This window comes from Myodes glareolus, chromosome 19 (assembly GCF_982192425.1).
Source record: "Myodes glareolus chromosome 19, mMyoGla1.1, whole genome shotgun sequence".
Lineage (NCBI taxonomy): Eukaryota > Metazoa > Chordata > Mammalia > Rodentia > Cricetidae > Myodes > Myodes glareolus.
The window spans coordinates 19,089,021-19,115,166 of record NC_142044.1 but is presented as its reverse complement, the minus strand read 5'-3'; the positions used below and the strand labels follow the sequence as shown (position 1 = coordinate 19,115,166).

The 26,146-nt window shown below is 42.8% G+C and overlaps 1 protein-coding gene across 2 annotated transcripts in view; it reads left to right on the top strand.

Moving 5' to 3' along the window:
- Nucleotides 1-24,967, top strand: part of Sntb1 (syntrophin beta 1) — a 259,214-nt gene extending 234,247 nt beyond the window's left edge. For both annotated transcript variants that reach the window (XM_048457141.3, XM_048457140.3), the window contains 3 exons: nucleotides 16,725-16,921; nucleotides 20,533-20,723; nucleotides 21,975-24,967. In XM_048457141.3, coding sequence (XP_048313098.3) covers nucleotides 16,725-16,921; nucleotides 20,533-20,723; nucleotides 21,975-22,067 — 481 coding nt within the window. In that variant the 3' untranslated portion in view covers nucleotides 22,068-24,967. The remainder of the gene's footprint in view (nucleotides 1-16,724; nucleotides 16,922-20,532; nucleotides 20,724-21,974) is intronic.
- The last annotated feature ends 1,179 nt before the right edge of the window (nucleotides 24,968-26,146 follow it).

The following is a 26,146-nucleotide window of genomic DNA, read 5'->3' as shown; positions in this document are numbered from 1 at the left end:
GGACTTTGTTCCACTTTACTCAATTCTTCTGATTTGTAACCTGCTTTCCCTGATTTATTAGCATCGGTATAAAATGTATGGGCTCCGGTTATTGGAGCATCACGGACAATTCGAGGGAGGATCCAAGAAGTTCTCTTTATAAAGTTAAGTCTCTTGCTTTTTGGGTAATTGTTATTGATTTCTCCCAAAAAATTAGCACAAGCTCTTTGCCATGGTTCATTGTCTTCCCACAACTTTTTTATCTCATCAGCAGTGAAAGGCACTATAATTTCTGATGGGTCTATACCTGCTAATTGACGAAGTCTCAATTTTCCTTTTATAATCAATTCAGAGACTTTTTCCACATAAGTTTTTAATTTTTTACTTGGTTTGTGTGGTAAAAAAATCCATTCTAAAATAGTATCTTCCCTCTGCATTAAAATTCCTGTAGGAGAAATTCTGGAAGGCAATATAACTAGAACGCAACTAAAATTTGGATCCACCCTATCTACATGTGCCTCCTGTAATTTTTCCTCAACCATCATCAGTTCCTTTTCTGCTTCAGCTGTTAACTCTCTGGGACTATTCAAATCTTTGTCACCATCTAAGGTTTTGTTTAAATGAATTATTAGATCAGGTGTTATCCCAACAGCTGGTCGTAGACTGGAAATGTCTCCTAATAATCTTTGAAAGTCGTTAAGCGTTCGTAACCGGTCTCTCCTGATTTGTGCCTTTTGAGTCTTAATTCTTTGTAAGCCTATTTTATAACCTAAATAATTAACAGAATCTCCTCTCTGAATTTTTTCAGGAGCAATTTGCAATCCCCATTTAGGTAATACTAGTTTTACTTCTTCAAACAGCCTTTCTAAGGTATCTTTGTTTTGATCAGATATCAGGATATCATCCATATAGTGGTATATTATGGACTTAGGAAATTGTTTGCGTATAATTTTCAATGGTTGGCTTACAAAATATTGGCACAGGGTGGGAGAGTTCAACATTCCCTGTGGGAGGACGGTCCACTGGTACCTCCTTGCAGGCTGAGAGTTATTATAGGTAGGCACTGTGAAGGCAAACTTTTCTCTATCTTTTTCTTATAATGGTATAGTGAAGAAACAATCTTTCAGATCAATAACTATAAGAGGCCATCCCTTTGGTAACAGGGAGGGCAGAGGAATTCCAGATTGCAGAGGGCCCATAGGTTGAATAACCTTGTTGATAGCTCTAAGATCTGTCACCATTCTCCATTTACCAGATTTTTTCTTAACAACAAACACAGGAGAGTTCCAAGGGCTGGTAGATTCTTCTATATGTCCAGCATCTAATTGCTCTTGTACCAGCTGTTCTAAAGCCTGTAACTTTTCCTCAGCTAAAGGCCACTGTTTAGTCCATATTGGTTTCTCAGTCAACCATTGTAGAGGCATGGCTGTTGGTACCTCTGGAGAGCCATCAATTGTGTTGTGTTCTTGTATAGCTCTAATGGCTGGTTTCCGCCATCTGTAATATCTTGTAATATTGTCCTCAGAAATATGGGCTCTGGAAGCAGCAGGAATGTTAATTTGGGTATTCCATTGCTGCAATAGGTCACGGCCCCACAAATTCACTGCAATATTTGCTACATATGGCCTTAGTTTTCCTATTTGTCCATCTGGACCTATACAATTGACCCATCTCGTGCTTTGTCTTACTCGAGATAGGGTTCCAATTCCTAAGAACTGAATATCTACCTCCTGAAGAGGCCAATGTGGATGCCAAGACTCTGGTGTAATGATACTTACATCCGCACCTGTGTCCAGTAAGCCAGTAATAAGTTTGCCATTTACACACACTCTTAGCTGTGGCCTTTGTTCATTTATAGAAGTCTGCCAGAATATTCGTTTACTTTGTCCTCTTAGATTTCTTGATTCATTCACCACATTTAACTCATCCTTCAGGCCGTTATTGCTTTTAACAGCAGGCATGGGGCATTCTAATTTCCCTGAAGAGGCATGTTCTCTGCAGTGATCGGAAATGACTGGACCACATTTGCCATGGGGGCCTTCGAGAGGCCCCCTATTGAGTTTCCCGATGGCAACGGGTTGCCCTGTTTATCTCTTGTTGACCTACACTCATTCGTCCAATGCCTGCCCTTTCCACATCTCCTACATAAACCTGAAGGCTGAGTCCTCCTATTCCTGTTATTCCTAGAAGAGGCATTATTCCTGGACTTCCATTGTCTGCAGTCCCTTTTCATGTGTCCCATTTTGCCACAATGAAAGCATTTTGTAATCTGATGTCTCCTTTTACCTTTGGAAATTGCTTCTTGTACCCATGTTTCATTGCCATAATCAAATGTATCAACATTCATTGTATGTAAAACCCATTCGTCCAAAGGCGCTGATCTGAGCTTTAAAGGCCCCAGGATCCTTTTGCATTCTACATTGGCATTCTCATAAGCCAAAGACTCAATTACTATATTTCTTGCTTCTGGATCAGGTATCCCTATTTGTACAGCCTTAGTTAGTCGTTGCAAAAAATCACTAAAGGGTTCTCTCTGACCCTGTTTGACCCTGACATACGATTCTACTCTCTGACCTGAGTCTTGAACCCTGTCCCAGGCCCTTAGAGCTGCTGTAGCACATATGGATAAAATGTTTTCATCATAAAGAGCTTGTTCCTGAGGATCAGAGTAAGGTCCTTCCCCTAGAATTTGATCTAGAGAAACCTCAATTCCTTTCGCTGATTCTTGTTGTTGTAAAAGTCTGGCCTCTTGTTTGAATAGGCATTTGAAATGCCATAAAGGTCCGTTCTCAAGGACAGCTGATGTGAGCTGGTTCCAATCTTTAGGGGTGGCCCTGTTGCTCAGAGCCCAGGATTTTAACATCTCCCTAACAAAGGATGAATGTAGTCCATAATTCACAATTGCTTGTTTAAATTCTTTCAGATCATTCATACGTATAGGCTCCCATGTATGTTCTTTAACGACCTTAGGGTTTTTGGAGCCAGTTATCTTTTCTGATGTTATTACTGGAAAGGCAGGTATAACTCTATGTAGACTGAGAGTTTTTTGAGGTGAAGGTTGCCTTTCTACCTTTTGCTCCTGTTCATCAGAGTCTATGATTTCCTCAATCTTATTAAATCTGCTCACCATTGCCTTCTCTAAGTCCTGAATCTCCTGTCCAGTATTATGCTCCAAAGCCTTCATTAACGATTCTAAGGCATGGAGCTTGTCCGTCAGAGACACGATATCCTCCTTGGACATAATCCTCATGGCATGTACTGTGCCTTCTTGTATGGAAATCCTGTCAATTAATCTATCATACCCTTTTGATAAAGTCCGATTTTCACATTCAATGGTTATAATCCTCTCAGCTAATGTTTCAGCACTTACAGTCATGGACTGGAGGTTATGCGTCATTTTGGTTGTCCCCTCCTCCAGGGCAGTGACGCTCCCTTCTAAAGAAGCAATATCAGACTGTACCTTCTTGATATTTTGGCCAGTTGACCGAGTCATATCAAACAAAGATCTATTCTCCTCCTTGAGAACTCCAAACTCTGATCTAGTCTCCTGCTTGAAAACTCCAAACTCTGATCTAGTTTCCTCCTTGAAATCTCCAAACTCTTTTTTGAGGAGGTTGGTATCAGTCTGAATTGTTCTTAAAGTTTTAATCTCTGCCCTCAGCATTGTAGATTCAGTCTGTAAGGACTGTATCTTTCTTATAAAATAGCCAAACACCAGAAAAGCAACAGATCCCAGGAATAACAAAGTAAGAGGAATATCTGAGACATCCTTCAGAATATCCTCCATAGCGCAACTGAAAAAACCATTGAACTTTTGGATAGTAATATTTTCCGACATTTTCAATCAAAGGAAATTGTACTTGTATGTATGTATGTATGTATTTATTTTCAACCGAAAAGAAAAATCTTACCTGTAATGACCGTTGCCTGCCAGTAGGAGGTGGGGCGCACCTGAATCCACGTGGCAGTGGTATTGATTGAGGAAGTAAACTCTAGAATATATACACTCAAATCCAGAGGTTAAATCCACAGATCACAAAAGGTCAGAGAGCTTCTAGTGGCCAATAAACAAGGCAATAAACAAGGCCCTGCTGCTCTGTTCAACCGGATGCAGAGGGTCGTGACACAGCCACTGCGCTGTTGCTAAAGAGGCCTAGTGCTTTGGGCCCCGTGTCCCTGTGCTGGGATTAAGGGTCAAGCTGCTTTCAGCACTCCTAATCAGTTATGGGTTTCAAACAGCTTGCTGGAACTTCAAAGGGAGCTTGCGCTGTGAGCTCTTTGACTCACGTTGCAAGGAGAAATTTAAAAATCCGTGCCGAACAGGGCAAAGTAAGCCGGCAGAGACTGTCCGGACCTGTGTATCCTGGGAGGCCGAGCTGGGGGTGGGGGGGTGGGGCGGTTCTTAAACCAAACGCTGGGCGCCAATTATTAACGAATCAATCCCACACCAGTTATGTTTTAAGGGGTTATTTATTTGGGGGGGGGTAAAACTTACATACACCATAAACCGTCAGGAAGGGAGCCTAGTCGCTGGAGCAGGAGCCGGGAGCAGCAGCTGAGACCGAGCACCGGAACCAAGAGCCGGAACCAAGAGGGCCTTATCCGGAACTGCTTCTCTTTTTAAGAGAGAAATATACCACGCCCCAGTGGGCTGGTATTTCAGCAGCTATTGGCTGACGGAGCGGAAGTCGCTCCCCGCTGCACTGTGGGCTCCTGCTTCAGTGATTATTGGTTGAGGCAGCGGAAGTTACTCCCACAACATGGATCATACTAAGACAGTGAGAACTTTTTCAGCGTGTGAATTAAAGATGGTGCACAATTCATTCAATCATGCATGCTTTCTTGCATTCACCACTTTGCTCAGAGCAATGACCTGAACAGCCTTATTTAACATGCCTGGCACAAGTCACTGCCAGGGTCCTCTCTTCCCCTTAGCGGTGCTGGGGAACTTTGTTCAGATTGTCACAGGTGCTGTCTTCCTTTACACACCGGGGGACTAGCTGGCACCGCAGCCAATAGGAAAGTGGTTTCTTCTAAATCGAGTTACTTCTTCGCCTACTTCACTACTGATTTATTTGGTTGACTTTTTTGTTTGTTTTTTGCGTTTTGTTTTTCGAGACAGGGTTTCTATGTAGCTTTGGAGCCTGTCCTGGAACTAGCTCTTGTAGCCCAGGCTGGCCTTGAACTCACAGAGATCCACCTGCCTCTGCCTCCTGAGTGCTGGGATTAAAGGCATGCGCCACCACCCAGCTTGATTGAGTGTTTTAAGGGCCCAGGCATAGATAATTAGAGACAGGAGACAGATGATGGATAGATAGATAGATAGATAGATAGATAGATAGATAGATAGATAGATAGATAGATAGATGATAGATGGATAGATGGATAGATAGATAGATAGATAGATAGATAGATAGATAGATAGATAGATGAGGGAGAGAGAGAGAGAGAGAGAGAGAGAGAGAGAGAGAGAGAGAGAGAGAGAGAGACAGGCAGATAAATATGAAAACTTGATAGCTTTTAATAGTAGTGGTACCAGAAGGGCCCATAGCATGTTCTTGGTGTCTATCGTCATGCAGAGAAGTTTACAATCAGCCATCTCTCCCACTGACAAGCTTCTGGGCTTGGAGAATTTACAAGGTGCCTCTGATTTACAACAACACACGCAGGGCTTTTGCGATCACGCTGTAATTTTAACTATCCTCGCCCCTCTACCTCTTATGAGTCCCTGGGAACGGATATTTTGCTTAGCTAAAGTTTGTTGGAGATTGCTGAGTGTTTTTTTTAAAGGCCCACTAATCCACAGGCACTAAAAGTTATTACTGTTGTTGTTGGAATTGGTAAATCACGTGAGTCTGCAGAGAATGAGGATTAAGGTCACAGTTTTTCTGGTGTTCTACGGAAGATTGAATGAAGAAATTTTGCTCGCCCAGTCCCAGTGGTTGAGGGAAGTTCAGAAACACAAACCTTGCAAAGGGAATGACGTAGCTATGAGCCCTGCTTGCTGACCTGTGGGCCTGACAGGGGGTGTAGGGAAGGCAGAGGAGGAAATGATGAGCTCACACCTCTCTGTTTTCATGCCACCTGGGAGCCAGGAACACGGAACACTGCTACCTAGCACGCTGGGTAGGTGTTACTGCCTTAAGGAGTGAACCTGGTTTCTGATGCTAAAAGTAGTTGTAGCCTCAGGCCAACCTTCAAAAGTTTAGAAACTCTTGCCCCTGGGAATGTGACCAGTTGCATTTGTTAAATGGTAAATTAGAAGCAGACTATGGTGTTCACGCTCAGCCTGGAAGGCATGCTCACTCTTTGGGAAGGTGGCATATTCCATGGGCCTGCTCTAGAATGGCATGGAAGGATTAAAGGCTCTAGGCTGTAGCTTGTACCCAGTCAAATTGTCAGGTGCGAGGTGTGCTTTCTCCCACTGCCCCTCCATCTGGAGCAGGCACTCTCTTTGGTGTCTGGTTCCTGCCCTCCTGTCTACTAAACTATGAGTCTTCAGGACAGACTGGAAACTCACTATTTAGCTAAGTTTAGCCTTCGACCCATGAACCCAGCATTGAAAGAGCAGGCTGACTTCGACATTAGACAAAAGGAGTTGCATGAATCTGGAGGCCTCGCTTACATGTTCTTGGAGAAATGATCATCGAACCTCAACATCCAAGTTTCTGTGTTATAAAACAGTGGTATCTTCTGCTTCCCATGCTTACCACTAAGACTAATGGAGATTATATATGTAAATATAAAGCATAAGAATGAGACATGCCCATGAGCGCTCAGTAAACAACCCTAGCAATTGCGAGGATCTGAAAATATCACTCAAATGAGACTATGAATGGCTGATAAGTAGCTTGACCCACATCATTCTAAAGGAAACATTATATTGTGTTGGAGATACCTGGTGTCTTAATATCATTAAGATATGAAGACCAGGATTAAGTATCATTGTTGGCTGGTCTGTAGAGGGCAGGAAGTACGGGAAAAAGTAGAAGATTCATATCACAAGACTAGCTCTAAATGCCACGTGTCACAGTACTGCAGGTAGGTGGCCAACGGGTAACTTCCTCTGGAGTCATGCATGGTCAGAAACCAAAACTGTAGGAAGAGATAGCAGTAGCCGAATTTTTGAAAAAAGAAATTATGTGAGAGAGAAAGCGAGACATTGTAAGAACGGGTTGGTCAGGTGATCATATGTGGTTCAGTTCCAGGAGAACTGATTTCAGTTTGAGTGGCATTGACTTACATCAAGATGTTCTCAAAGAACTCTTTGGTATGTAGGTTCTGTGCACTGGGGCACATGTTGAACTCATTGAAACATAGATGGTACAAGACAATATGAAGAGATGAACAGAAATTATGTGGAATGTCTTAAAAAAGCACAGTTCTAACAGTGTTAGATGATCAAAAGACAGCTCACTTTAGAAGACAGCTTCCTAAGGCTTCGACCTATTTTGAAATGAGACGATCCATTAGGTTACAAGTTTTGTTTCACTGTGGTGAGGAACATAATATGAATAAAAGAAACCCGCGGATGACCTGAAGTCCCTTTACTTTTGCATTTTAGTTTCCTGTTCTGTCTCTCTCTGGTGGAATTTGCCCCCTCCCCATTCTAGTATGATAGAAAGAGTATGGACCCTGTAGGCTTACAGAACTGGCTTATAGAACAATTTCTCAACTGTAAATATGGGATCCTAGGCATCTAGTTGACCACACATAGACTCCTTATGTAGGTGAATTCGGAAATACTGTGTTCAAGGAGGTGCTGTAGAAACAAACTCATTGGTGCAAGCGTTCATTTGTGAGCCTCGCCTTCTCACTCTTCTTACTGACTCCGAGAGCTGGCTGGGAAAGGTCACAGGCAAATGAGAAAGCGTGTGGAGGGCACTCTCTCATCTACACTCGGCTAATACCGGGAAATTGTAACCAGTGGGCTCAGAACTCCCATCGCGTTCATGCTCTTGTGTTAGGTGCATTTCTCTGGCTAGTCACAATCTCTCAGTACTGCAAACTCTCTGGAAGAGAGAGTCTTGAATGACTGTCCCCACCATATTCTGGCGAATGAAATTTGGATAATGAAAACGTAGCAATGAATCATCTCTTCCTGGGGGTGGGGAGGTTCTGGGTCACCTCTCTCCACCCCCAATTTGACCCTTGTCAATGATTGTGTCCTTGCTCTGTTTCTGAGATGTCTATGGACTGATGGGCCCCATTGGGGTGAGCAATGGATGACAGTTCTTAGAGTCAACAGACATTTTAAAAGGTCTAACCAGTGGCCTTTTCTTCCTTCCCTTTCCTCCTCCCTCTTTCCCCCTCTTTCCTCTATCTTCCTTTCACGCTCTTCCTCTTCCCCTCCCCCCTCTCTCCTTGGTTTGCATCGTAGCATCTGTTGGGAGATGCTAATTACAGCAATTAAGTAAAATGAGTATGTAATATTGCTTAGCAACCCAGTTACCTAATATGTAATTTCCCTAATTTGGCTGAATCTGTGTGCTGCAACTGTTGTTGCCTTAATTAAGGATATTAATAATAATGTTTGTACATGGAACATTTTATGCAACATTCTCTAACACCTATCTGGAATTAAATTAGTATATAAGTATCCCTTATGAGACAGATTTTTTTTTGATTGCTTGTTTATTTGTTTTTCTCAAAAAGAAGTCAGGCTAGGAGCCATGTCTGAGGACGCTGAAATAAATATGTAGCCTAGTATGTCTCTCACTGGCTGAGGGAGACACACTCACCATGATCACCTACAAGAACAGTATCCTAAAGCGAGTTCCCCTAAATCTGGAATAAAAGGTTGGGCCTGAAAGTGGTCTTACCGTGCTTCTAGTCTGAGCTCCATGTAAGCTGCACTTTGTGTATGTGGGGGCGGGGGGGGGGAGGGTGTATGCACTCACGTGCACACACACATGTGCATACAGGTGCACATGAATATGTGAGTATCTGTTTGTGAAAGATGAAGGTGGACATCCAGTGTCTCCTTAATTGCATGCACTTTATTTTGTGAGTCAGGATCTCTGACTGAGCCCAACTCTCAGGAGCGTACCTACGGTGACTAGCCGCCAAGGCCCAGGGATTCTCCTGTCTCCTCCTCTCCAGTCGTGGGACTATAGACATGCCAAGTAACACTTGACTTTTTCATGGGTCCTGGGAACTCCATCTTAAATCCTCCCGTTTACACAGCAACCGTTTTCCTGATGGGTGACCGATTAATTGCACTAATCCCAGGTTTTATGATGTAATTTGAAGGTATTTTTAAAGTTTCACCTAGGAACCCATTATGGGTGTATGTGCGCACACACACACACATGCACATATGTAATCCATGTCAATAAGTGGAAAATCTTAATGAGTCTCACTTTCTTGAAAAAATAATGAACTTCTACTTTGCAACCAAAGCGGTAACTTTAATTCTCTAAGCCAGCAAGTTACTACTAAAAAACATCAGTGGCTAAGGATAGACTTAGAGGAAAAATGGAAGTAGCTATTGGTATCTGCAGGAACTAATTCATCCTCATTCCCTCTAGGCCCACGTTCACTATTAAGTGAGCACAAACCCAGTTCTTAGATGGCCATTTGCCATTTCTGGCTTGAGTGTTTAAGGGACTGAGGATAGGGAAGGTCGTGTACAGATGCTGTTGTTAGCCACAACTCTTTATGGGGGTGTCCTCTTGGTCACCCGGCTCTGTTTTCAGTCGCTTAGTAATATTTCCTGAGGTCTTCTCTTGCCTAGGAATTGTGCTAGGTGCTAAGGATACAGCAGGGAGTAATCACACAAACACTCCTACCCTGCTCTAACTTACATTGTAACAATAATGATGGTGACCCGGTTAGGATTATTGTTACTGTAATGAAACACTAAGACCAAAGAAACTTGGGGAGGAAAGGGTTTATTTACCATGCACTTCCACATCACTGTGCATCGTGTTAGGAAGTCAAGACAGGAACCTGAAGAAAGGAGCTGATGCAGAGCTCTTAAGGGATTCTTTCTGACTTGCTTCCCCTGGCTTGCTCAGTCTGCTTTCTTAAAGAACCCAGGACCACCAGCCCAGGGATGATACCACCCAGAATGGACAGGGCCCTCCCCCATCAATCACTCACTAAGAAAACACCTTACAGTTGGATCTTATGGAAGCATCCTCTTGAGATTTCCTCCTTTCAGATCACGCTAGCTGTGCCAAGTTGACACAAAACTAGCCAGCGCAGATGGCCACTCGAATATATTCTGTGCTGACTAGGGCTCCGTGCAGCATTCATAGGACACCTTGTTTAATCCTGACGTGAGGTAGGAAGATTCTTATCCTTCCTCTGGAGTTGAGGGAGCTGAGCTGAGGAGAGTTTAAGAAAGTAGCCTGCCAGTAAGCAGCCGAGCTGGAGGTTAAACCCGCGTCACTGCCTCTCGCCACTCTGCCTCTTCTACCTATGGCTTCAATCTGTCGCCTCTCCCCTCACAGTGTCCTATCGTCCTGTGTGGTTTCTGTTGCTGTTTGATTATTCATTCATGTTCCCAACTAATAAAAATGTAAAACACTGCCGGAGGTTGTGGTTTTGCTTCCAACCATGGGACCAGATCTTCACTTTATAAACAAGGAACAAAATCATCCTTGGATTGCTCAGTTTCAGAGAAAGTTTGGAAATCACATCTGAAGGACAACTGAAAGCCTGTCTCAGGGTGCCAGTGTGTTTTCCTTGCTGGGGAGAAGAGTTACCTTTTTAGGATAAAGCATTTCCTGGGTTGCTAGAGTTTATTTCCTGGTACAGATAAGAGACAGATGGTCATATTTTTAAGGATACACAAATAACCTAAAATGTAAAATAATTGAAAGGTAAATAGCAGCTATTTCTGAATTCCCCTGAGACTGCAAAACAGGAAAAGGGATCTTTGGGAAGAATCTTGGGAGGAGTACAAAAATGCTGTTGCTGGCAGGATGGGAAGAAAAATCTCAGGCGGGAAGGTATTCGCCCCACCTTTTCAGTGCTCAAATGATGACTTAATGTCATTTCTACTTGACATTCAGTTCCCCAAATCTAGCCATGTTTCTAAGAATGGTCTACAAATAAAGAACATGTTGGGAAGCCCTTTACTTAGCCCAAATTTTCAAAACATTTCAAAACAGATCAACTGTGTACCTGCATAGTTTCCATTTTGAAATTAAACTTGAATTATAAACACATTTGAAGAGCATGCAACCGTGCCGATAGTGAGCCTACATCTATCATGTGTCAAGAGGAGCGTTGAGATCATTCAGTCAATGAGACACCAGAGCAGCCTCTTCCTCTGGTGAGTGACTCTACCCAGGAATCTGAGGAGGGGCCTTACTTCAAGAGGAGGCACTAAGCTTAGCTTAGCTGTGAACTCCACTATCAAGACCGTTTTCTGGGCTGCGGAGATGGCTCCGTGGGTTAAAGCGCCTGCTGTGCACACATGAGGACCCGAGTTCGGATCCCCAGCACCCATGTGAAAAGCCAGAAGGGCCTCTTACACATCTCTAACCCCAGCACCATAACAGACAAGAGAGAAGAGGCTCTCTGGCGCTTGCGAGTCAACCAGTCTAACTGAAAACACGAGCTCCAGGTTCCTAGAGGCTCTGTCTCAAGGGAATAAGGTAGAGAGTCGTAATAGGGAAAGAACCAGGTCAAGTACACACACACACACACACACACACACACACACACACACACACACACACTTATACAAAGGACAGCATGAAACGTGTTTGTCCAGCAGTTGTCAGCTTTGATACGTGGGCAACAGTGCTTACCAAGCGAGTACCTTCTGGCAACTGCAGCCTTGCTGGAAGCATTCCTCCCTCATCTGAGTTACCCAGGGGAAATCATGTATTTCCCGTGTGCCTCTCCCTAGATAAACCAAGAGCCAGAGAGGGCATTACTGAAAGCATAGACTCAGGGGCTTGGCGCTGCTGCAGTTCTGGTGTGATCTGATCAGTATGATGAGCACAGGGCCTGTCATCACCTGCTTAATTCCCACCACGCAGTTTCAGTCACAGTGTTGTCTGCAGCGCTGCCCAAGTTACACCAGGGCAAGAGTCTTTGGATCTTGTTGTGTGCTCGTCTCGGGCAAGAACGTGAATTGCTTTGGAGCAAGGATGCTCTTTGAGAAGCGTCACTTCCCGGCTTGCTTTGCAAACTTTCTCATATTTAAGTCAACATCACTAATAGCTAAAAGTGTAAAGTTGTTTCTTCCTGAATCAGTCCATCCCATGGGCACCTATAGAGCAACTGACATTGTCTTGGGCATTGTTCAAAGACCTTTCCTCATGTGGGCTTTGAACATTATTGGATTCCATGTAAATTTCCTCATCTGGACTTTCTTTGAACAACATTCGACTCATGTACATCTTTCTCCTTTGTGGTGGAAACAGCACCCTCTGAAGACCCTGGTATTCCTCAACTTAGAACCAAACCATGAAATTGTTAAGAGCCCACAGGCCTTCTCTACGTACGTTCTGCTGCAGGGTATGTTGAGTTTGGATGAGTTGTGAGGCACTGAACAGGCTGTCCCATGGGGTCAAAGGGACTCCCCATCACTCCCATCTCCCTTGCTCACACTCTCCACTACTTTTCTATTAGAGAAATGGATTTTCTGAGAACAGAGGCTGGGCCTGAAATAAAGAGACTGTGGCTCACAATGAGTAAAGGCCTCTCTCCTTTCAAACAGAGGCTCATCGAGGCTTAATCTATTTCCATCTGACTTGCTTTGAGACTTGAGTGGATCACGTGTAAAGTAGCCTTCTAAAGAGGTATTATAGACTGAGCGGCTTAGGAATTTATTTCTTTCTGCATTGAAAGTTAAGATGTTCAAGATCAATATGTTGGGGTCTTTTTGCGAGTTGTCTTCCTAGCTTGCAGATGGCTGCCTACATCTGTTCCCTCATGGAGCTCTGTGTCTGTGTACACAGAGGTGTCTACAGGCAGTGCTGTTAGACTAAATTCCCGCCTTACCACCACAGTTAACATCCTTATAGAAATTATGTCCAAATACAGTCATGGGGGGGGTGAGCTCCAGTATTTAAATTTGAGGAGGATGTTCAGTTCATAAGCTTTTCAGACTGTATACTTATTGATTAGATATATTACCTGTGATTAATGAAATCTTTGCTGATTGATGGGATGAAAAATGGGAATTTTTGTTTGGTGTTCAACTGGAAAGATGGGAGAAGGAACTTGGATAGAGCAGGAAGTTCCTCTGGGATCCCTCAGAAGATGCCTGAATCCCAAAGGCTACTATTAATTCAATCTGTGTCGCTCGGCTTCTCTCCTGTGTCTTTGCTGAACCTGCCTGATTTCCCATATTTCAACATTGAATTGTCACTAACATTAAACAACACACGACCAAAACACTGGCAATATGTTGAGCTTGAATTTCTACATTTTTAGTAGTGCAAAAGTCCTAATTCTAATAATTGAAAGATTTGGGTTCATTTCCAACTCAAGGCCTTTTAAATTATATAGTTTTTGTTTCTTGGGGGGGGGTAATCCAACATTAAAAAAAATATTTTTCTAAAAAATTAATAAAATCACCTGTAAAATTGCTTGCCATTTTCGTGGACCTGTTTCTACACTTTCTTTTCATACAGTTGAGTGGTGTGTTTAGAACTTTATAGACAATAACTGTCTTTCCCATATTGACACATAATATTTATAAAAATAATCTTATGGATTTGCATACAAGCACACAGTAAATACTTGGAGTCTTGTAGATTCAAATCAGGTTAAGTATCCTTTTATCCCTAGTATATACACGAGGTACCAGAAATAGCTATGTGTTTTTATCTCAGTGTTTTAAGATGGTATTGTACCAATATTGGCATATTTAATAAACCATAATATACCTGTATGCTCTCCTTGGATGGAAGGCCTTTTGGCCTTTAATATAAATACTGCATAATTCAGAATTGCTGTGTTGAGAAATCAAATTTTCCCTTTCCTTTTCACTCAGTGAGAATTCGGTGATGGGATAGACACTGGAGGACTCCAGTAACCATATCTCTGAGTTTCTCTTTCATCGTCTCTTCCCCCGCGGAGTATTCCTGGTACACGGCACGAGACCACCTGGTTCAGGGCTTTCTCATACCTGTTACATTCTGTTGTCAAGTCCATCCCTTCACCCCCAAAGCTACCAAATGGATATTTCTTAACTAATTGCCTTTTATAGTTATAATTGGTTCCAATGTTATAAACTCTCCTGAAAAAAAAAATGATTTGTGATGCATTTTTCTCTCTATTTGTCCCGGTCTCTCTTTCTCTCTCTCTTTCTGACAACTGCACATCTTTTTCTCACTTTGCTTCCACCTCTATGATACAGTACCAACAGCATCTGATTGTGACAGAAATGAGATAGAAATCATTTAGGGACCAGAAAATGAAAATAACTTAAGACAGTCAAGGCCTAAAGGAACAATAATTTTTTTGAGTGCTGACCATGACATACAAGACTCTGAACTAAATGTTTTTAATTTTTTTTATTGTATCTAACCCTAGTCCTGTGGGGCAGGAATTAAACTTCTAAGTATAAGGAATAAAAATATTGGTTGAATATGAGCCGCATGCTGGTTTCTGTGCGAGGAACAACCTATTAATAATGTTATTTAATTTTCAAAACACTACCTTATGATGTAATGATTCTTTAAAGAAATTAAAATATGTGGAATATAAAATCAGTGGGGTTTGATTACAGGATTTTATGACTCCCAAACCAATGTTCCCTGTTTTCAACTGGCAACCTGGCATTTGTGTTCACCTAATTCAGATATTAAGATTTAAAGAGTGAATAGACAAATATATTTCTTAAAGCAACTGAAACTTAAACAACTTTGGATAAGAAAACACTTTGACAAGTCAGGTGCGGTGACACAAACTTGTAATTCCAGAACTTGAACAGGGTGAACGCAGAGGAATCCTGGGATTATTAGCCAGCCATTCTGACTTGCATAGCGAGTTCCCGGGGAGTGAGAGACCCTGCCTCAAAACATCTCTGAAGTTGTCCCCTGATCTACATACACACATGAACACACATGTACCCATATGCATGTGTGCATACACACACATGCTTGCAACATCTTGAGCTACTTAAACATAATGTATTTTCTTGCTTCTCATAGATGGCTCTCCCTACCTATGTATTAAAGGGTATTTTTTTCTGATAAATTTTTACCACAATCTGTTTAAGACCTGTTCCAGAATTTAGAAGAATGTTTGCTCTTTTCTTTAGTGTCCCTTGAGCTTGCATGCACGGCCGCAGCATAGCCACTTTTTCTCACTTCTCACTCTAAAATGGCCTCCTCCTGCCAGAACAAACCGGACTCAGCCGGTATATGTTAAATCTCCTCCTCCACCCACATGCACAGCCATTTCCCATTATGCATGTTACGGGCTACTTACTTATTTTCAGTGAGTCTCGTTCCTTAACTGGAATGGGGTCATCAGACTTCCCAGTAACCTTTTCTCTCAAAGTGGCTGGGCAAACCCTTCCTCCTGCCCATCCCTAGCTTCATAAATGAACAAAAGTGCCTCTGAGTTACCCAGACTTCTTACTGGGAATTCCACTGGATATAACACACACACACCTCCACTGGTGTTTTTATTCTCTACTACTTATGCACAGTGGGGAAAATAAACTTTTCAAGTTTCGTTACACATATTTTAACCTCCAAGGCAACACATTCCATGTCTAAGAAAGTAACTCTCACCCAATAGGTGGCTAGGCACCTGGCATTTTTCTAGCAAATGCAAAGCGTTGCTTTTCATATTAAGAGATAAGGGTGAAAATACAAATACCCTGGAGAGAAATAAAATTACACTCACTGCCCTGCCCTGCTCATGATTGATGTGAGGGGCACTCTGAAGAGAAGGCTGAAATGTCAAGCAGGAGAGAGCGTGTTCCCAGGGGACACGTGAGAAGGAGGAGCCAGTGGTGATGCTCGGCACACTTTGATCCCTTATGTTTTAAGTCTGGCCTTCAGGGCAGTTATTTACTATAGAAGTCGCATCTTATACCGAGGGGAGGCTCTCAAGTCAGCGTGAAAATCTCGTGCGGCTGAAAAACAACACTTCTGAAGCTGCCCGTAAATACCCAGTAAAGGGCAATCCTCTGCCTGTTCTTCAGAAGTCTGACATTGCTTGTTCTTCCTCCAGCTTGAACAGATAAACAGACTGAGGCTTTTCCAGTGAGGTCCCCACTTGCTTGCTTGTCTGTAGGGCCCAGAAGAGCATGCATACCCAGAGGTGTGTTCAGGACAGTCCTATCCTTCCAGTGATGAGATGGGACAAACCGAGTCTCATGCCCATTTAGTATGATAGATTCATTTTCCCCTCTTGTGACCAGGCAGAAACATGCACATGCATGGAGTTGGGATTTGGCTGGAGGGAATTTTACGCAGAATGTCAATCGTTTTTGTTCCAACCCATTTATCTATTTATTTACTAAGCATAGTTAGATGTGTATGAGTCATATTATATTATTTGAGTCTTCTGCATAGTTTACCAAATGCACAGTTCTTGGATGATTTATCCTCCTTTATCAGCTCTACTCTGCCACCGAAGAGGAGAAGATGGGAGGAAACCACTGAAGAGTCACATTTTTGACTTGAGATCACAACGAGAGCAGTGTGTCAGTTTGGGGTTTTTCCTAGGTGATGTGCCGGGTGGATTTTTCTAAAAAGCGCATTTTAATACCAATCTTTCTTCTTCTCTCCCTCTCTCGCCAACACCTTCCTCTCTAGGCTCATCCATTCAGGTCCAGGGAAAGGTTCACCCCAGGCTGCCATGGATCTGTCCTTTGCAACGCGAACTGGCACCAAGCAAGGAATTGAAACCCATCTCTTCAGGGCGGAGATCGGCAGGGACCTCTCCCACTGGACGAGGAGCATTGTGCAGGGCTGCCACAACTCTGCTGAGCTTGTTACCGAAATCACCACTGGTGAGTACGGCTGCCTGTGAGCTACCAACGTCCCACCAACAGACAAAGGCAGGAAAGGCGAATCTGCTCCTGCTCTGGCCTCACAGCTGTTTCTATTACTGGTCTTTGATGATGTTTAAAACTGATAGTTAAATTCTTTTCAATTAGGCACGGTTCGCCCTCCTAAGATATAACTAGAGGCTTTTCTTGTATGCCTCCTCTGATCTTTATTAAGGAGAACCAGGAAACGTGGAGGATCACTTCCCATCCTCCTTCCTACGACCTCATAAATGACTTCCAGAAGAAAGGGAATTTGGGGGTATAAAGTAGTCGGGTTATTGACTATGAAGAATAGAAACTGAATCTGAGTGCTTGATTAAAGACTAGTGTTTAGTACTGGACTGAGTTCAAAACTGGGGACTTGGTCTGTGAGAAACAATAGGAATGAAAGGCATCTGAGTGGGGAGGGGGGTTCAGGCAGAGCAGAAGGAAAGTTCCAGAAGAACTCCAGCAGAGCTCTATCCCTGGCATGAATGAAGGGGCAGAGACAGGCTGGAAGGAGTCCATCATCACAGACAGCTCCTCAGCTGCGCCACCTTTCCAGTTCCACGGTCAAATTGCTGAAGAGCTACTTCCCAGGATGCTGTAAATCTGTGACGCGTCCATCAGGCCCCACCGTATGCCACTGTGGTCTTCAGGATGAAGACCACCCCACAGAACAGTTAGGAAAGACAGACCAAGGTTGTCCTGTTTTCTACTCAGCGGCAGGAATGGTTGACCCCCTCCTCCCTCAAGAGATTCTGATTCATATGATTGTGTGGTGTATGAGAATTCTCATATAACATGTTTCAGGAAGCAGGGATGCTACTAGGCTGTGGGACCACTCTTTGAAGAGAACTGGAGTAGAGGACCACTTTCCAGATACCCAAGAGTGCTTTAAAAGATGGGGTACACAGAAGCACACAGTGGGGCTTTCCAAATTGTTTCTAAGTGTGTAGTAGAATTTCTAGTGCAGAATGCACAAGATGACCAGTGCCTTTTATGTCATTTAAAAAAAAATAGTAAGTCACCATGTGGCATAGGTATGCCGCAAACTGACAGCCTTCACAAATGCTGGGATTAGAAGCATGTGCCACCATGCCTGGCTTGATCAGTGTTTGTGAATGATTATCTGGAAACTAATTTGTGTCCTCAAATGTTTTCTATCATTGCTGATGACCTGTTGGGAGTGGTCCTGAAAGTTGGGTGCCTATAGTATCTGGCAAGAAGGACAGGTTGTGAACATGAGGGTTGGAAAAGCCTTAAACCCCTCAAGGGCTTAGGGCAATCACATACTTAGTGGAACAGCAGTGAAGTTCAGACTCCATGGAATGATTTTAGGACAGAGTGAGGATATCCAAAAGGATTTGCTCTGTGGTTTTTTGTTTTGTTTTGTTTTGTTTTGTTTTGTTTTGTTTTTGAGGGGAAAAGGGGGATGTGTTTGTTTGTTTCTTATATTCTTCTTAGTGTGTAGACACTGTCTCCCTCAAAATGCCAAGGCTGATGACATACTAGCCAAAGGAGAATAACAAGGAATCGTGTAAACTGAGCCAGCAGAATGGTAGCAGAGCAGGTGATGGAAGTGATGAATGATACAGCTCAGCTGATGCTTGGATGCTGCTTCCAGAGACTCGGAGACTGGGGGGAATGATTCTGTTCTCACCGGAGCCTGGTTTATCACAGTCATGTGTTTAGTTTATCCCATGGAGATGGAGGACATCTTTGGTTAACCGATTCCATCTAGGAAAGGCCGCAGACACTGTTCAGCATCTGCTGGAAACAAAGTCCGTCACAGCGAGGTCAGAATAACTAATCACATAGCTTTAAAGGTCATATGTGTGGAAAGCGTGAATAAAACCATGCTTCGAGCTTATTTACATGGGCTGGAACTGTGAGACATGTAAATGGGCAAGAGGGAGGACTCGGGATGGGAAGCCATTTGCTACCTTGGTGACCCTGTCCTTTGTTGTCCCTTGCTGGTGGCAGAGGGCAGAGCACTCCGAGCTATCAGAAAAGAACCTTGTAAAAGGTGAGCTCAGAGCACAAAATAGAAATACTTAGAGGAAGTCACAGAAGGGCACAGGTACTCCTCAGAGCTCCATTGGAAAGGACACCTAATTTTGTGGCCAACCGAGATCCTATTTCTTCCCCCAAGTTGAAGGTATCCCCTACCAAGATGTCATCATGGGTCACTATTCATGAGAGAGGAAGGATGAGAAACTCATTGTCAGGGTGCTGCCCCAAAGCCCTCCCTGCATTGAGTGCCAGGCTATGGGGAAAGGAAGAGGAAACAGAGGAGAAAGGACTTGAACTTTCAAAGCTAAACATCGCAGGTGGTGAGAGTCTCCTTTAGTTTGTTGAGCCCTCTAATCTTAGTGAACCATTTCTGCCTCTGAAGTCAGTGGTGAAATTGTACTCGGTCTGTTTAGAGAGCGGAGCAGAGCTATTGGCGACACAGAGTGGCTTCTCAATTAACGACACCTTCATGTGTCGGTGCTGCTCGCAGCTCCACCCCAGCAAAGAAAATGTCCTGGTTTCCTTAGAAATTCAGTTAGGTACCGACCAAGACCTGAACCAATTGACCTACAGAAGTCTGTTGACAGTGTTTTATGAGGCAAACTAACCCCAGTCTGATAATTGACAAGTTTTTCCAGAGATCTATGATGAAGATTTAAAGGATACATTTGTAGCCCTTCTGCAATAAGAGCTTATAAGTGGGGTTCTAGCGACTCCCCTCCCTGTCCTGGTAATAGGCTTACAGGGCGACACTCTTCCGCCTTCTGATAAAACTGGCACCTGGTCTTCTTATAAGGTTTATACTTTTGTTCCGCATGCCCCTGCACTTGAAAACTTCTGGACATCTCCCGGGCAGTGGGAGAAAGCAGCATTCCTCATGGAAGGCGCCACATCACAGAGCAATCTGCAGTCACATTTCCTGGACCCAAAATCTTAGGGGAAATTACAGGACCTGCCTTTTTGTAAAAGGGGTTTTTTTTTTTTTTGTAAAATTTTGTAAAAGGTAGATTATTTTTAAACTGCTCACTTAGGACCTCTTAGGATGGTTGCATGTGAGAACTTTGGCAATATAATAAGGTAGTAAAATAAGAGAGTGTTCACCTCTTTCAAGCAATAGCAGACAGGACTGTGTTTGCGTGCATGTGTGCGTGTGTGTGAGTGCGTGCGTGCATGCATACCCACACAGATGATAAGGTGGTGGTGTTAATGATGGTGATGCAGAGGTCGCTTACTTTGTTAAAATAAAATATCTGCTGTTTCTGACTGAAAGGCCAAGTTTTCCTCCCTGGTCATAGGAAATCATAAGAAATTTCCTTCCTGTTGAAATACATGTCAGAAGGCCAGATAAGGATCGGGGCCCAGAAAACAGGCCCTGAATCCCAGCTCTTGACAATTGCTAAATTACAATTTCAAAGTCAATCCAAGAAGTGTAGGGACCTTGTTCCTTTCTTTCTCGCTTTAACAAGAAATTTGCAGGTGGACACTGGGTTGAAGACACTGAAGTAATTAAGCACCTGAGTAAATGGATTGATGGATTGATTTCCACCATGTCTCCCTCCCCCCTCCCCCCGCCCCAGCCTGCACCTACAGAAACCAGGAATGCCGCCTGACCATACATTATGACAATGGATTTTCTATTTCCACTGAGCCTCAGGAGGGTGCCTTTCCCAAGACAATCATACAGTCCCCTTATGAGAAGCTCAAAATGTCTTCGGACGACGGAATCAGGATGCTCTACTTAGACTTCGGCGGCAAAGAAGGGGAGATTGTAAGTGTGGGTTTCTTGTGACCACGTGACCTCGTTTGCTTCATTATGCAACACACCTGTAAGGACTCAGAAACGCTAGGCTGCCTCTCCACTGCGACACATCCAGCTGACAGCTCATGGCAGTGGCTGCAGTCCCCTGCTGTAGCTTATCCTGGCGAAAGCAGGACTGGATTCAGTGGTGTCAAACAGGTCCAATTATCTCGAGCTCTTTCCTTTGGTTTCATTTTTCATTAGAAATTGGCATAAATATTTGAGGTTAGAGGAAGAATGCGTTATCAGGTTAGCATTAAATTCTTATCAAAAGAATTCTCGGGTGCTTTAACCTATGTCCAATTCATTTTAACGATGCCCTGAGCAGCTGATATCGCCTTGGCGTGGTGTCAGGTGATGGGGATCAGGGCAGCTATGTAAAACAGGCACTGCCAGGGTCCAAAAGCTAAAAGTAGTCAGGGACTAGACATTAGACATTATCTGAGTTGGGGGAGGGACAGACAAGGAGCAAAAGTTAGGAGCTACTGTAAAGCAATATTCATCTAAGCCAATTAGATGTTAAGGTAATTCCATGTTAAGGTAACAGACACACACCTCACACCTGTGCACACAGTCCTACAGGCATGCTCTGGGTGGTGCAGGAACCACACTGCACACACTTGAGCCATCACCATCAAAGAAACGTGATGGATATGCCCACAATGACTCCAGAGTGGAGGGTGGCAGAGGCAGGGATGCCAAGCCTGAGCTCCGTATTCACAAGGCCGTTTCACATGCGGGATCTTATTCAATACTCTAATTACCTTGTATATTAGTAGAGCCAAGAAGAATTTTAAGTGAATTGGCCAAGATTAGACATAAAAAAAAAAAACCTGTCGGAACCAAGAACCAAACAACCTGAGATGCGAAAGCTGAAATCTGCTGCATGCTGTACAAAAGTCGGCATAAGCATCACTATTGTGGAGCTGAAAATAAATGGCTTAGACAGTGGAGAAGGGTCTCATCAATAGTTACGAAATTGTTATAGGTAAATTCGTCAGAACTTGTTTAGTGAAAAAAAAATATATAGGAGATGTAATGAACAAGATTGGAGAGTCATTTCCTTAACTCACTGAGAACAAAGACTTGAGGACAGAATTGCTCTATTGAACACTCCCAAGTCAGAAGTGTGTATAGATTGGCTTGACGTGAAAATCACTACGCTACATCAAGCATTAATTGAAAACCTCTCATGCTCTCTTTCTTCCTTTTACGTTTCAGCAACTGGACCTTCACTCATGCCCCAAGCCGATCGTTTTCATCATCCATTCCTTCCTGTCTGCCAAGATTACAAGACTGGGCTTGGTGGCCTGAACCTCGCGAGGGGCGACTGCAGTGCCCCAGGAGGTGTGACATCCGGCAGTGCAGCAAATGGGCGCATGCACAGCCGGCCGTCAGGTCTCAGGAGTCCCACGTAACATCCCAGCCTCCTCTGTCAGTTCCAGGAACTACAAGGGACACCCTAAGGAAAACACCGCAAGGGATGTCAGAACAGAACCTCTTAGAGCAGAACAAGGTTGGGGGGGGGGCAAAAGAATCTACACAGCACATCTTCTGAATAATGACAACCAAGGACACGGCCATTACAACAGCATATGCAGATCTTAATCACACCAGTTTCTAGGCAACTGGTTCACCCAGGTAAGCCAGGGCCGAGCAGATGAGAAATGGAGAGTTTCACCTACTCTTCTATCTCCCCCCACCCCCTGCCCGGCAACACTGATCCCTCGCTTCTTTGTGATCTATTTTCTGATTCAAGTTGAGCTGACTTTCATTGGTAGGCAAGAAGAGAGAAAAAGAAGGGGAGAAGTAAAAAGGAACCCGCCTTTTATTTAAGAACGAAGCATCTGTTACTTAATTTTCTTAATGAGTTCTCTCTCAGTTGGTATCGAGTGACTCCAAAGCGTTCTCATTAGCATAGGCTGAGCAGAAATGAAGTAAAGCATTGGATACTGACCTGAGCTCTAAGCTGGCAGGATCTGAGCCAAAGTGGGCTGTGGCTGCTGCGAAGCTTTTCTGAGGAGTCGTACACACATATGATGATGAATTCTGAAACTACACTTACACTGTGGATGCTGTCTCATAGCCACAATTGGTACCCTTACTACAGAAATCAAATTCTGGTCATTTTTTTTTAAAAAGATTGCCATAACACACACACACACACACACACACACACACACACACACACACACCTGCTTGTCACATAGTTAATATGTTTAACTGTCTGCATTTCCCATCTTTCAGTGGACACACCTTTCAGTGGTCCTTGTTTCTGCCTGGGCTCACATATGTGTGTTTCAAAGTAAGGGAGACTGTCTCTCAGCCTTGGTGATGCTGTTTCAGACACACAGAACCAGAAGTATCATCAGATCTACAGATAGCACCTACATTAATTTTGGAATTCCAGGGGAATAATGAAATGACCTGATATTTTTCTACAAGCATATTTTGAGGCAGTATCTGGCCTAGTAAGACTTAATTTTTTTTTAACCTTTTCATTTTTAACGGAGATTAATTCACTAAAAACCACACCTATTTGACTTTGGAGTTACTTTTTACATGCCCCAAAAATCAGCCATAGAATTTATGAATTTTTAGTTCTTTTGTCCCGTTAGCTTTACAGGACCACATGCTCTATGTTCTGCCTATGTGTTGGGAGGGTCAGAGTTCAGCAGTTGCCTATGCAAAGTGACACCTGCCTGAAGGCCTGTGGTTAAGAGCCTCAGATTTGTGTCTTTATTGAGTTGCAGCTGTATTTTAAACCACCATTTCCCCAGAGCACATCCCATATAACAACACCATCACCAAGGGACACGGAACAGTGTTCTCGCTGGGGAGGTGATTTCGAAGCTTGGTGACAAAAGATATTGGCTAAGTAGCAACTTAAGACATTTGAGGCCCTTGTTGGGGTTGCCAACTTCCTCAAAAATCATGGTCTTCATTTATCACAATCTTCAAGATGGGGGTGAGAGTTCCATGCCTTGTACTTCTTTGTAATGGGGCCTCTGTAGAGACAATGCTTTGGGAACTACCATCACAGCACATGGACTTTTGGTTGGTTTCGAATCTTACAATGTTGAGGAGTGAGGGCCAGCTTCAATACTGTGGGAAAGCGCTGATGCATTTGTAAATTATATTGCACAGTTTCACACTATATATTTTCAAAAATCACTGGAATGTTGTTATACAAGAGAACTATACTTATGTATTGTAAATAACATGAGACATATATTAATGCCAATAGTTTCGTTCAACAATATGTAATCTAAGGTGCTCGGTACTACATGAAGTTTGAGTTAATTACTCAAGTTGCAAAGATTCTATTATATATTTATAGACAAATTAAAATGGTCATAATTACAGACATTGTTTCTTTATTGCTTAAGTTTTAGAATGATTGATATCTGGGTAAGAGTCACCAAAAACGATCTTCGCCATTTTTAAAATTTTAATTTAAATATTTATATTTTAGGAAAAATATATTTGAATAAGATCAATGCATTTTTCTGAAAATGTGTTATTAGCAAGAAATAGAAAACTTTACTAAGAGAACTGTGTCTATGAATGACTTTGTTCTCCTAATTAAAGTATATTGTATCAGAGTGGCTATGAGGAGTCAATTTCACATATTCATTATTATTTCTCAGCTTGGATTTTAACATATTTAAATAATGGCTACACAGTGCATTTTTCATCTTGTCTTAGGTGTTGATGTGTATGACACATACTAAGTCTGTCTCCTGTCTTGGTCAATGAATCAAATTAGTTATTTGGGAGGATTTTTTTTCCAGTTTGCTTTGTGCTTTGTTCTGTGAATTATGGAACTGGTAATGCTTGTACCTAAATGAAAACCAGTGCAGATGAACAACAATGCTACTTAATGAATTCTTGCTCAGTTGCCAGGAGGGTAAATTCATTGGTCTGGTAATATGTACATACTACTCTTCCTATTGGCTTTTAAAGAAGGACGGGGGATAGAGATTTCATTTTTCATAATATGAGCTAAATAATAGAAACCAAACCATACAACTCTTATGATTATGAACTACCCAGATAGAGGTATTTAATGAATGGCATTAATGAGGCGTGGAAGTGATTTTTGGGTGGTATCTTGAATTGATTTTTTAAAAATCTGCCTGTGTTTATTACTCCCATGAACATCATGTACAATTTATATATAAACTAAATAAATATTTGCCTCCGATCTCCAATGCATAAGCTTATATTTCAAGTCCATCATAGGTTGACCAGTCTCAGAGGGTTGTATTTGTGCAAACACAGACCGAGTTACTTTCTCATCAAGACTGCTCGTAGAAGTGTTGATGGGGTAAAGGAATTCCACTAGCAATACCTGTGTTCATTTTATCTCGGAATCCATTTAAAACACACAGAGTTGATCCATCCCAATGCAGCAAATGTCAGATTCCTCAACATATTAGGATTCTCCCCCCCCCCAATTAATTTGAATGTAGCTTCAGATAGGTTTTTACCTATAATTAGGGCTCTCATTTTTAACTAAAATGTGACCCCTGCACCAAGCTCCAAATACTTTAATTCTCTGTTGTACTACGACTGGTTTCTGTTGTAATTTCTTGCAGTAAACGTAACAGACTGGTATTTCCAAGTCATGGTACCAATTGAAACTTCCGCAAGATTGAGGTTAGATTTAGAACCATAGAGTCTGGGGTTTCAAAAGACCTAGAAACTGTGAAGTCTATTTCTGCGCAGAGTGTATCCCAGCAGTACCACCTTCATACATTAAGGTGCGTGATTTACTGCTAACATGATGCTACCATAGAAAGCTGAGCAGACACCAATTAAAACGTCTTTGAAGTCCACGCCACCTAAACTCATCTCACACATATACTGTATCCCAGACGCTGTATCCCCGACGCTGTACGGTGGGCTACGCGGACCTTGTTGTATATGCCAGTGAACTCAGGAATCGCTCCTTGAGCACTTCGGTGTTGTCCATCCAGCCTGAAATTGAAAATTTTCCAGGACGAGGAGAGCAGTCCTTATCTCTCCAGGCAGACCTGCTCATTTGCTGGGTGGCTAGAGTTGTTTGAAGCGTCTTGCATTCTTGACGCCCAAACTTCTATTTATCTACCCTTCACTCATGACCCTGAACACCAGAAGTTCAATTTCTCTTCCACAAGAGTGTCCTAGAAACAGAGACGAATCAAGACTGACAGCAACCAACTAATGTAATAAAAGCTGAAAACAGCTTTTAATCAGACATTTGAAAAATCCTCATTTTCTTCTTTGAAAACAGCTCAAGATTAAAACCTCAGCTATCTAGTGATGGAAGGTCACAACCGGCATGGATAAAGGCACCAATAAGAATAGGGACAATAATTTAGAGAGCAATTTGACAAACCTATAAAAAT